This window comes from Argopecten irradians, chromosome 7, assembly GCF_041381155.1.
Source record: "Argopecten irradians isolate NY chromosome 7, Ai_NY, whole genome shotgun sequence".
Taxonomy (NCBI): Eukaryota; Metazoa; Mollusca; class Bivalvia; order Pectinida; family Pectinidae; genus Argopecten; species Argopecten irradians.
The window spans coordinates 21,347,205-21,361,155 of NC_091140.1; the positions used below are offsets into that span (position 1 = coordinate 21,347,205).

Below are 13,951 nucleotides of genomic sequence, written 5' to 3' on the forward strand. Positions count from 1 at the left end.
ATTTGCATATCTTTGTAATTAAGTTTGATTTGCACTTCTCAAAGAATGTTAAGATTCTATAAACAAATATTTGTATTTTTCGGGGATCGAAACATCGTTAACAAACAAATACATGAGGTCAGCCTTCTAGTCTTTATTACAAGTACTTAGTCGGTCATTGGCAATATATTGACCCATCATCGGTCAAGCTATAAAATGATGCGCATATTGTCAGGAAATATTGATAGGTGTATTTTATATAGCCATGTTTTTTTGTCGGTAAACAGGGATGGTCTATAGTGTGTGATGTATTGTAAGCCAGGGACCAATATTTAATAGTACACTTACATGTTTCACATACTGCAATTCTCAACACTACAATACCTGTTCTCAGGGTAATGTTAGCTTTGTACCGAGGCTAAAAAAACAGGTCTGGAAAGTAGGTTTTAGGGCAGACTTACAGGTTTTTGCTTCATTTTGTCTCTGAATTATAAAAAAAAGCAGTCATTATAAAAATATACCAGGCCTACTGGTTGGAAGGCGTCCAAAGAAGTTTGTAATGTTTCTAGCATATTGTATAGTTGGTGTCTGTCGATCTATAACTTCATCTACATCAGTTGAAATACCCAAATTGACTGTTACTGTAGCGCCATCCAAAGGAAACATTCTTTGGCCCAAGTTGTATATGTCAAATTAAGGAAGTTAGTTCAATTTCTCTTTCCAAACTAATTTACAAAATTGGGTTGCTATGGAATATGGAAGTTTTATAGTAGTTGATAAGATTTTCTCAACAGAGTCCTAAAAGTAGATTATTTCTCCCTGTTTTAAACTTAGGAACAAATATATTGCCTATAGACAAAGTGATTATTTCAGTATTCTAGAGGCCAATGCAGCATCAGAATGAGTAGTAAAATCATAATATTTGATTTAAAAAAAAAAAAACAAAGCAAAAAAAGACATTAGAAATAATTCTTCCTCAGATAATTTTTCTACACAAAACTTTAGGCGAGGATAAGTAGTGAAACAATTGTTCTCAAATTGTCTGTAGTGATTGGTACCCTTTTTTATCCATGTTCAATTATTTGTTTATTACGGCATTCGTAAAGTCATGTGAAATTTTTAAATAAAAGTACAATACAACGAGCTCTAGAAATAGAAACAAATGATAGCACAGTGATGTGTGATAAGTACAGGAAGGAAATATTGGTTGTTTTACTGGTATTTGCTGGACTTGTGGTGTTTTGTCTGGTCCAACATGGTCAGGAATAAACTTCTATGACCCAAAGTTACTGGGACCCACGTAGAATCGTGTTCATTATTGATGAACTTGTCCACCATAAATCTACATAGATTATCCAATTATTGTAGGGCATCGTAAATATTTTATCAGGCAGGCCTCCGTTTGGCCGAGTGATTATACCTGTAAATACAGGCCGGGGTATCCATGTCTGAAGCGGCCATATTCAAACTGCTGTCGAGCAGACGTCACACTATTTCTGTAACACTTAAATATTCATGGAAATTGTGTTTAAATGACTGGAAAAAAAAGTTTCACTAAATGTACATTTGTATCTTTTTCCCACAGTAAAAGTCAGGATTTTATACCATACTAGTTATAGTTTAAACATTCTTTACACCAAATATTTTTCTGAAGTGAAATAATGTGTAATCATAAGTATACAGACAACATATTTATGTGACTTTATATACCATGTAAATATTTAAAAGTTATCAACTATTTACTTTTATTTCATTAATCATATGCTTTGAATTAAAACAAAAGTTAATTTCCCCAAAAAAAAGATATACATCCATAAATATATATATATATATTAAACCAACCTAGTGCGGTTTATCATGTCTTCTTGGCAATTCGAGTGGACAGATGGCTCTCATTAAAAGGTTCTACTTACAGTATGTATCAATTATATTGTAGGTTTTACCTCGAGGGATCAAATAAATCTTCTTTCTTTTTTTTATCTTTTTTTTTATGTTGAAAAAAGAAACGTTTTGATTTCCAAGCTTTCAAACTCTCCTGTCTTTGCAGTATTAAAACAGATTTTATAGTGTTAGTAATTATATTTTTAAAAGTTTTAGTATAACATCTTTTGCTGAATAGATCTTATATTTGTGCTATTTTCTTTTCCAGAAACCTCAAGCTTCCAGTTCGCTTCTGACTACTAGTAATCTTCAGGCGTCGGATGATAGTTATGATAAAAAATATGACCTTAGTAATGACAGTTATGATAAAAAATATGATATCAGTCGTTACTATAGTCCGAATCACCTACATCCACCTAGTCCAGAAACAATATGGCTACAGCAGCTGAAACAAGAAGAGGTAAGAAATGTTAATTAGAGGGTTAAAAAATATCAAGATATATTTTTCAAATTAGTCAAATTCGAATTTCTTTGAAAGTTTAAGAAACATAATCCAATCGTTGAAGCAGTGATTAAAAAACATGGATATGATATATGTTAGTTAGGTTAGTTTTCTTTTCTTTTTCTTCTCTTTTGTTGAAAAAATGTATTTATTGGTAATTTTCATAAATGATACAATACCCTTTGATTAATTTTTATTTTTCTGTTATTGGATGAACCAATATTGAGTACTCAGTAGGATAAATAGGTGGTGCGTCTGTATGCTAGTATTGTATATAAATGGACACCACTGTATATGGACACGCCCCCAGCAGTAACACCTAGCATTCGTGTGTCAATATCAAAAATAGCAAACAATAACTTTAATTGTAGTTAAAATCGTCAATAAGAAGGAAATATTAAAGTTCTTTAGGAATAAGTTCCATTTCCTTTCTGTGTGTGGACTCAGGTAGTCAACAAACACAGTTTGTGTGCTAAATCCCTTTTCATTAAAGGAATTGTGACTGGGGGCTGTTTTTTCTTCGAATCATCGCAAAATGTTACAATACGAGCGGAATTTAAGTCTATAATCATAGTTTGTTCATTCTTTGATAGGATGATGTCCGATCCAAATTAGCATCGTTTGATATACACGCTCAAACACTTCCAGTCTCAGAGGGCTGGGGTTCTGGTCCTGCTTATTTAAACAATTTTTTCATTTCTCAATCTGAGGGAACATCCCCCATTTAGTTCTTTGACTACATACAATCACATTACCCCAACCCTAAATTTCACCGATTTGTATTTGAAGACAGGAGAAAAGTATGTTTTCTCAGAGAGGAGGTAGAAATGTGGCGGGTCAATGAAGGGGACAGCGGGGGTCGAAATAGCCAGCAGTGCTTAATTCTTACGGAAGAACGAACTTGTAAAAGTAACACGACTAGACGCCACTAATTCAAGCAACAAGCGTGAAATTTAAATGGGCAGAAATTTGTTTGAAGTGCCTCGGACAGCATTAGGCCATTGATAGAAATATGAATTTTGAATTGATGAGGCACATGAAGAGGTCAAACATGACTATCATGAGCCTAATTTGTAAATTAAGAGGGCCAATTTGGAGATTTATTTTTAAAATTTGTTTAAGATAACTTAGCTCCGTTTCCATTTGTTGCTGTAGACCCACAGCTAGCCTTCTGGACATGGCATATGTCTAAGGCCAATGGTCAAGTGTCAGCGGTCAAGGACTTTGAATCTTAAGAGGCTTGATGACTTTTATTATTTATTGTGCAAATGACATTATAGTCTGTTTAAACTCAAGATTCCAGCAAAGTGAAATACCATATTAATCAACCAGAATTGATGTTTGTATATAATGTAAAATTTTCCACAAAAAATTGTTGAAAAGCATTATGAAAAAATTCCAATTTTTTCTCTAAACATGTACATTGTGTAAGAATACAGAATTCAGGAAGAATGTATTAGGATTAAATATTTCTTTGTAAATTAAAATGACTAAAATAGGAAAAGACGAAAATTCATTATTTATTTTAAAAAGCGAAGACTTGAAGGAAAAAGGATAAAAAACATTCTGATCCGAAATCTGGCTGAAACTATCAGGATTGTGATGTTATTTTTACTTTCAAGAGAATGTTTCTTGTTTATTTTTTTTTTCACATTTCTGCAGATAAATAATATGATATATTGTTTCAGGCTAACCATATCCGTGACATGCTGAAGAAAGGTGAGGACGCGGGGAGTGAGATGTCTGCAGAGTCGGCCACCAGTGATAGTGGTCGGGGCGGTAGTGAGGAAGATGTCCATAGTAACCGGGGTCACGCCTTCTCTGATAATGGTAAGCACGGGCAGTCATAGCGCCTTACATCATCTTCATCCCATCACTTCATCATCACAAGGCATTTATCTTCATTTCATTACTTTCACCAACATAAAACTCATCTGCCATCTCATCTTCATTTGTGATTTTATCATTTTGATCCCGCCGTCTCATGATCATCACATGCACTCACTTCAAGGATCAACTTTCTCATTACCTTCATTCACTTTCACCCAGAAAAAGCTCATCATCACCATTTCATCATCTTAACATCTTCACAATCTTATCACTATTTCATCATCTTAACATCTTCACAATCTTATCACTATTTCATCATCTTAACATCTTCACAATCTTATCACTATTTCATCATCTTAACATCTTCACAATCTTATCACTATTTCATCATCTTAACATCTTCACAATCTTATCACTATTTCATCATCTTAACATCTTCACAATCTTATCACTATTTCATCATCTTACATCTTCACAATCTTATCACTATTTCATCATCTTAACATCTTCACAATCTTATCACTATTTCATCATCTTAACACTTCACATCTTATCACATTTCATCATCTTAACATCTTCACAATCTTATCACTATTTCATCATCTTAACATCTTCACAATCTTATCACATATCATCTTCATCATCTTAAATCTTCAATCTACCATTTCATCATCTTAACATCTTCACAACTATCATTTCATCATCTTAACATCTTCACAATCTTATCACATTTCATCATCTTAACATCTTCACAATCTTATCACTATTTCATCATCTTAACATCTCACAATCTATCACATTTCATCATCTTAACATCTTCCAATCTTATCACTATTTCATCATCTTAACATCTTCACAATCTTATCACTATTTCATCATCTTAATTCACATCTTCACATCATCTTCATCACTATTTCATCATCTTAACATCTCACAATCTTATCACACTATTTCATCATCTTAACATCTTCACAATCTTATCACTATTTCATCATCTTAACATCTTCACAATCTTATCACTATTTCATCATCTTAACATCTTCACAATCTATCAATTTCATCATCTTAATCACTCAATTTCATCATCTTAACATCTTCACAATCTTATCACATTTCATCTTAACATCTTCACAATCTATCACTATTTCATCATCTTAACATCTTCACAATCTCATCACTATTTCATCATTTCATACATTTATCACTATTCATCATCTTAACATCTTCACAATCTTATCACCATTTCATCATCTTAACATCTTCACAATCTTATACATTTCATCATCTTAACATCTTCACAATCTTATCACTATTTCATCATCTTAACATCCTCACAATCTTATCACCATTTCATCATCTTAACATCTTCACAATCTTATCACCATTTCATCATCTTAACATCTTCACAATCTTATCACCATTTCATCATCTTAACATCTTCACAATCTTATCACTATTTCATCATCTTAACATCTTCACAATCTTATCACCATTTCATCATCTTAACATCTTCACAATCTTATCACATTTCATCTTTAACATCTTCACAATCATCACATTTATCATCTTAACATCTTCACAATCTTATCACATTTCATCATCTTAACATCTTCACAATCTTATCACTATTTCATCATCTTAACATCTTCACAATCTTATCACTATTTCATCATCTTAACATCTTCACAATCTTATCACCATTTCATCATCTTAACATCTTCACAATCTTATCACTATTTCATCATCTTAACATCTTCACAATCTTATCACTATTTCATCATCTACATCTTCACAATCTATCACATTTCATCATCTTAAATCTTCACAATCTTATCACTATTTCATCATCTTAACATCTTCACAATCTTATCACTATTTCATCATCTTAACATCTTCACAATCTTATCACTATTTCATCATCTTAACATCTTCACAATCTTATCACTATTTCATCATCTTAACATCTTCACAATCTATCACTATTTCATCATCTTAACATCTTCACAATCTTATCACTATTTCATCATCTTAACATCTCACAATCTATCACTATTTCATCATCTTAACATCTTCACAATCTATCACTATTTCATCATCTTAACATCTTCACAATCTTATCACTATTTCATCATCTTAACATCTCACAATCTTATCACTATTTCATCATCTTAACATCTCACAATCTTATCACTATTTCATCATCTTAACATCTTCACAATCTTATCACTATTTCATCATCTTAACATCTTCACAATCTTATCACTATTTCATCATCTTAACATCTTCACAATCTATACATTTCATTATACTCTACATCACAATCTTATCACTATTTCATCATCTTAACATCTTCACAATCTTATCACTATTTCATCATCTTAACATCTTCACAATCTTATCACTATTTCATCATCTTAACATCTTCACAATCTTATCACTATTTCATCATCTTAACATCTTCACAATCTTATCACTATTTCATCATCTTAACATCTTCACAATCTTATCACTATTTCATCATCTTAACATCTTCACAATATCTTATCACATCTTCATCATCATTCATCATCTTAACATCTTCACAATCTTATCACCATTTCATCATCTTAACATCTTCACAATCTTATCACATTTCATCATCTTAACATCTTCACATCATCACCATTATCATCATCTTAACATCTTCACAATCTTTATCACTATTTCATCATTCTTAACATCTTCACAATCTTATCACCATTTCATCATCTTAACATCTTCACAATCTTATCACATTTCATCATCTTAACATCTTATCACCATTTCATCATCTTAACATCTTCACAATCTTATCACATTTCATCATCTTAACATCTTCACAATCTTATCACCATTTCACATTTATCTAATTCATCATTCATCATCTTAACATCACATACACTTAACATCTTCACAATCTTATCACTATTTCATCATCTTAACATCTTCACAATCTTATCACTATTTCATCATCTTAACATCTTCACAATCTTATCACCATTTCATCATCTTAACATCTTCACAATCTTATCACCATTTCATCATCTTAACATCTTCACAATCTTATCACTATTTCATCATCTTAACATCTTCACAATCTTATCACTATTTCATCATCTTAACATCTTCACAATCTTATCACTATTTCATCATCTTAACATCTTCACAATCTTATCACTATTTCATCATCTTAACATCTTCACAATCTTATCACCATTTCATCATCTTAACATCTTCACAATCTTATCACTATTTCATCATCTTAACATCTTCACAATATTATCACTATTTCATCATCTTAACATCTTCACAATCTTATCACCATTTCATCATCTTAACATCTTCACAATCTTATCACCATTTCATCATCTTAACATCTTCACAATCTTATCACCATTTCATCATCTTAACATCTTCACAATCTTATCACCATTTCATCATCTTAACATCTTCACAATCTTATCACTATTTCATCATCTTAACATCTTCACAATCTTATCACCATTTCATCATCTTAACATCTTCACAATCTTATCACTATTTCATCATCTTAACATCTTCACAATCTTATCACTATTTCATCATCTTAACATCTTCACAATCTTATCACCATTTCATCATCTTAACATCTTCACAATCTTATCACTATTTCATCATCTTAACATCTTCACAATCTTATCACTATTTCATCATCTTAACATCTTCACAATCTTATCACCATTTCATCATCTTAACATCTTCACAATCTTATCACCATTTCATCATCTTAACATCTTCACAATCTTATCACTATTTCATCACTATTTCACTATTTCATCACTATTTCACTATTTCATCACTATTTCACTATTTCATCACTATTTCATCACTCTAGTGATCATTTCTTCATCTTCACTAGGAAAGATTATCACCATCTTATCACTGTAATCTCAGCATCTCATCTTCTCATCGCAGTCTTCTGACCACTCAACCTTTTGAAGAAATATTCTTAATGTTAAACTTAAGATGATTTCACATATCTTTGTCATATTTTTCGTCACAATCCATTCTCATTAATCATCATCGTCATCTTCATCCATATCGTCATCATCATTTTCATGGTCATCGTTTCTTTGTTACACTCTACATTCCCCTACATTACAGATTTAGTACCTCTTAGTCATGGTCCACTGTTGGTGATAAACTCCAGGTAGCCTTAGATTTAATGGGTTTATATATGGGGTAAAGTAAATAGCTCGTTTAAGAATTAAACTCACGAACCTCACAAATCACCAGTTATTATGCAAACCACTTAAAAATAATGTATCAATATTCGGAATCAATATTTTCATCAAAAGAGTACCATCGGGGAGGAATGATTGTTTCACAGAAGTTGATATTTATTTAGTACCTGTAGCAGCTGGTGGATTACACTAGGGACTAACGACCTACATGTAATTACTCACCTGTAATATTCACCTGTACAAAAACATGTCAAAACTGATTGCTATCTTTATAGCATCATTCGACAAAATCCTTTCTGTATGCTTTTGAATTTTTCTGAAAATATGAAATAAAATAAATCTTCTGGATACCAGACTTCAATCACAGCTGTAACATATGGTCACATGTATCCTTCATCAGTTATGAGAAGCTGTAACATATGGTCACATGTATCCTTCATCAGTTATGAGAAAAAATATCCATAGTCACATGACACAACTACATCATTGGTCACATGACTTGACTTCAACATGCAATCACATGACACAGCTCCTTTAATTGTTATGGTCACATGAGAATATTGTTCTTAATGGGAAACACAATTGTAAACTCTTAAAATGATAACGAGAGAAAACTAAACAGTACATGTTTTCTGAAAAATGTATTTAGCGTTGGTCGATAAATGGTGATAATCGTTTTGCCTCATCACAGATTTTGTGAGAGGATGGGGTATTTGGGAGTAGATTTGATTCCTGTAAGCTGGATAACTTTGTTCCTTTGTGATAGATAGAGAAGAAGTCGTTTAATGCTCTGTGGGATATAGGAATACCTTTAACTACCTCCACTAAACTCAACAAGAGAGTTTGTCACCTAAGTTCTGATCCTGCTGTGTTGTATACTGACATCACAGCCAGAGGATGAACAGTGATAAAGTACTGATGGTGTTGGTTTTACACCCGAGTTATCTAGTCGTCGGCACCACTGATAGATGTTCAAATACTCCCTCACTATCTTGTCACCGATATTAGGAGTCTAATACTATGTCCAATCATCAGCTAATGATCGTGCCATTGAACTACCCATCAGGGGAGCGCCTGGCCGAGATGCACCTGTAGGATATTGAGGCTGATATTCCAGGGAGGGTGACAGGTCCCTGTATAGTCCCAAGGTCGTCAGGAATTCTCTATAAGGCTGATAGATTAGCTCTCTGTGATGTTAAATCTCCGATGCTTACTTAACAGGGAGACTTATAATGCTGTCTTATCCTCCTAGTCTATAACTGGGTAACTTGTTACTCTCTCAGCTATTTTGTCAACCTTTCAACACATACCTGTACAAAAATGGGTCTGTAATCTCCACGGAAACGGTCTTATTGGGGGTATATCGATGGGAATAGGTCATCCTCACTCTATCAACCAAATCCCACAATATACAAACAAATTCCAACAAAATCTTCAGTGTTTGTCATGGTGTTAAGATAATGTTGATAAAGTTATGCAGTGTCGAAAAAAATTCAACAGAACATAGTAATCTAATATACCGATATCCGAGTTGTAATTTGAATATTTATGTTTAAAAAATTTACAACCAAATCCTTTGTTTTCTCCCCAGTGGTACTGTACCAGTGCTATGTATAAAATTTTTGTGGATTTTTTAGCTCGGTAAGTGGGGCATGCCACGATCCCCTTCTCCCCTGCATGGAGTGCAACCTCGTTAATATGACAATTAATATTGATGAAATTGTTTGCGACCTAAACATGTGAATCACATAGACTAAACACTCTGTACTATAGGTCATGTGAATGTTTGACAGACATAGTTGAAATGCGATGACTGTTTTTCCATTCCTTAAACATTACCAGCATACCTCGCCCCTGAGTAGTAGCACATTTAACATTTAGACATCGTGTTATAGTGGGAATGTGTACATTTTATTCAACATTACATGCTTATTCCTATTTTGTTGTCAAATTTTGATGCACATTCTAGTAGACAATTTTGTACGAAAATGATTTCTAAAATTAAAATCTTTGACCCATGCTTGTGTGATATTTGGCCCTGGAAAGGCAAGACTTTTTTTACAATAGACTTTAACTCCCAGAAATCAGGGCTTTATACTGTTCCTAAGACCTAGTTGTCCTTTTTGGTCTGTTTTAGCTGTATTTGTTATTAAGTTTAAGAAAAGCTCACTTTGCTGTTGTATGTCCATATACCCTCGCACCATAGATATAATTATATAAACACACCTGAGCCTCGTCAACAGGTGTGTCACAGGTGTAAAACTTCTCTTCAGGAGCATGTTTATTTGTGCATGTCTGTATTACAAATCAGCCATGAAGCTGGAAGCTTTCGATGTTTGCTAATCAATATTGACTAATAGCCGTCTTGAATGTCAATCCTTAGTATTATCCTGTGTTTACTGTTACATAAGCTGTACGTCTACGGAAAATGTTGGGGAAAATTATACCTTTGATATTTGCATTCACATAATTACATACTTTATTGAAATAAGATTGAAAAAACATGAATAAAAGGAATAAAATCATATAATATTATTATGTGATACCATGTAGTTTGTCAACATTTTTATCAAAAATCATTCTTAATAGATTCTTATATTATAAGTTGAAACATATTCTGTATCAGAATTACTATTTCATGATATTCATGTATGCTTTCTTATGTTTTTACAGAAGAGCCACGCCAAAATATCCAAAGTGATCTCAAGAGCTCCGACTTTTCCCGCCAAAACTCGTCTAGACATTCGAATGCATTACATTCCAATTATCAAGATATTCCTGGCAAGGCAGCGCCCCCTGGTGACAGTTACCATAGGAACATCAGTTTCAGTGATGACAGTGTAAATGCCAACACAACAGTAGACAGTTGTAAACACCCATCAAAACTACGGGGTGCAAGTCCCCACAAAAACTTGTCTTCTTTTTCGCAATACGGTGGCAGTAGATTCCTTGATCACAGTAGTAGGTCGCAGTTAGACACTCTTAACGAAGGAAGCATGTTTGGTCTGAAATATTCGTTAGCGGACATCGATGACACGATAAGTGAAAGTGTTGCGACACGTGATGACGATGGTGATAGTACGACAACATCAGGGAGTTATACCATCAACCCTGATGAACTTCGAAATGAGATTGACAATCTCTTCTTCAATGACGTCATTGTGTGATTTTGGTGTAATGATTTTAGAGAAAAGTTTTCTTAAGTGCCAAAATATTGCCCCTTACCTAATAATGTAACCTCCCTGTCTCAAAACACTACATGATTTGTGTAAGATTTTGAAAATCTTTGACAACAGCTTTGAAATTCATTATGAAAGGTGATGATTCCAATTTCCCCCATACCCTGGTGCCAGACTTTGACACTGACTGATTCTTACTGTTTCAGGATGTCAAACTCTGGCATTAGGGTCAGAGGAACTGGGGACACAGCTTATTCCTAACATGTTCGGTGCTGTATGAAAGAATGTGATCGGATGATTCCAAAAAGCAATTTTTTTCTTCTATGCATCAGAACTAATATAAAACTGTAAGAAAATGACTTCAGTAAATGTGACGATTTTGCTGCGTTAATTCCCTTTCGTGTTGAATGTATAACTAACACAGTAATTATAACCTATTTACTTACAATCTAGGCTCCCATGTTAAAAGTGCTATCATTGAACAAGTGTCTGTAAAATAAAACTTCCTTCGGCCGCGGAGAAGCTGTTAGACTTTTGTTTTACAGACATATTGTCATATTTGTGAGGAAGCAGTTGTCCCCCCTTTGGCTTACCTCCCTTTGTCCTAGTGCTGGGACATGTTTTGTAGTCCCATGGAACCTATGAAGATTGCGTGCTATATCCCCATCCCTAACTCCCTATCTAGTCACGATAACCACACTTAATCAACCGTTTTCTCACCCGACTCATTTGAGGAGAAAATAATTGAATATGGTGTAGATTTCTTAATGATCTTTTTCATCAATTTAAATTAAACCAAGAAAGCAAAATACAAAAAAGCAATGAAAAGTAACAAATATGATGATTAAGTGATTGGATAAAAATAGAAAATCTGAAAACCATGTTATAATTCACTATGGAAAATGTCCAAAAAGTCCACAATTTAGGCACTGGCTTACTATATCTGGGTATGAAGTTTTCAATATTTGAGTTTAGAAATCTTATATTCAGATCGAATAATGAATGATAGTTCAAAAGGTTCCTGATAACTATAAATTGCAACTCTGTCCTTTATATTTTGAGACTATCAAAGAGAACATAAAAATATTTTTTTCAAAAAGATTTGGTTGTGCTACATACACATGGGTGCGAGAACGGTTGGTGCCAATTTGTATTCCTCAGGGCTTAAAAAGCAATTCACCTGTATAAACTAGTATGTGTCTATGTGTTTGTTTGTCTGTCCGATCTTGTTCATCATCATGTTTTTAGTTTTAGACTAATGTTTCTGTTTTAATTACTTATCTGAGATTATGTACTGATGAAGACAAATTTTGTTATATTCTCGAATCTTACCACAATATTTTTAATTATCAGCAACAATTGCTCGGCTTTAGTGTGAAACATTTAGTTGCCCAATTTTGGGAAAATAATCAAAATTTGTCCTGAATGTGTACAAATGCATGTTTCTGTAAATTAGAGAGGCAACGAATGACCGGTTGCTCGCCATTGAGCGACTGTCTGTTATGCGCTTAGTGTGGTTGATTTATACGACACATTAAGATGTATTATTAAATACACATTGTTGTTTTTATACACTTTATCACGTCTATATTAATGTATTGTATTTTGTTGAATAATTTGTATATAAGATATTAAAAATGTGTCAATTGCTGACATTTTAACAATGAACCAAAAGATGAAAATAAATCTAAATATAAAATATTGGACTTATCGTTATATTTCTGTCATATGTCCTACTTGATTACCACAAGCTCTCCACCTTTATTTCATGAGTTGGAATCCCATGTGAGGCAGTTGCCATGTACTGACCGCTGGTTGGCTGTTGTTTTTTCGCCGTGTACTCCACAACTTTCCTCCACCTTCTAAACCTGGCACTTTCTAAATGATCTCAACTATTAAAGGGATGTTAAACTAATGATACCAAACACAGAAGATCAATGTCCTCGTTGTTACTTTAGATCTTGTTAATGTAAATACTATATACATATTTTAGTGTAATCCAATATAGAAGCAAAATCAAAATCAATGAAGTATCTTTATTTACAATGACATCCAAAGCTGTTACTATCTCGGGAAGATAAGGAAATCCTTAAATACATGTTTGTGTAATTGCCCACCAATGATCACCAGTCTGTATATAGGAGGAATAATAGAATGATCTCCCCCTAGTTTGCATTTATGATATTGCTGTTTCTGACTGCATGTATTTTACATGTGGACCCAGTGTAAACAATATCATTTAATAGTTTTAAGCTGTTGACCCAATATGCATACGGATATGTCACACACACGTGAACAGTGACTGGTATTCACTCTTCAATAAAAGCATCTGGGTTTTT

General features: G+C 33.1%; 1 protein-coding gene across 8 annotated transcripts in view; it reads left to right on the forward strand.

Annotated features, from left to right (window-relative positions):
* LOC138327825 (protocadherin-11 X-linked-like) overlaps positions 1-13,311 on the forward strand; it is a 35,266-nt gene extending 21,955 nt beyond the window's left edge. For 7 of the 8 annotated variants that reach the window (XM_069274229.1, XM_069274223.1, XM_069274225.1 and 4 more), the window contains exons 3-5: positions 2,129-2,320; positions 4,051-4,192; positions 11,107-13,311. In XM_069274229.1, the coding sequence (XP_069130330.1) occupies positions 2,129-2,320; positions 4,051-4,192; positions 11,107-11,600 (828 nt within the window). In that variant the 3' untranslated portion in view covers positions 11,601-13,311. Of the gene's footprint in view, positions 1-2,128; positions 2,321-4,050; positions 4,193-10,024; positions 10,075-11,106 lie in introns of all 8 variants that reach the window. The other variant, XM_069274231.1, reaches the window with a different exon arrangement.
* The last annotated feature ends 640 nt before the right edge of the window (positions 13,312-13,951 follow it).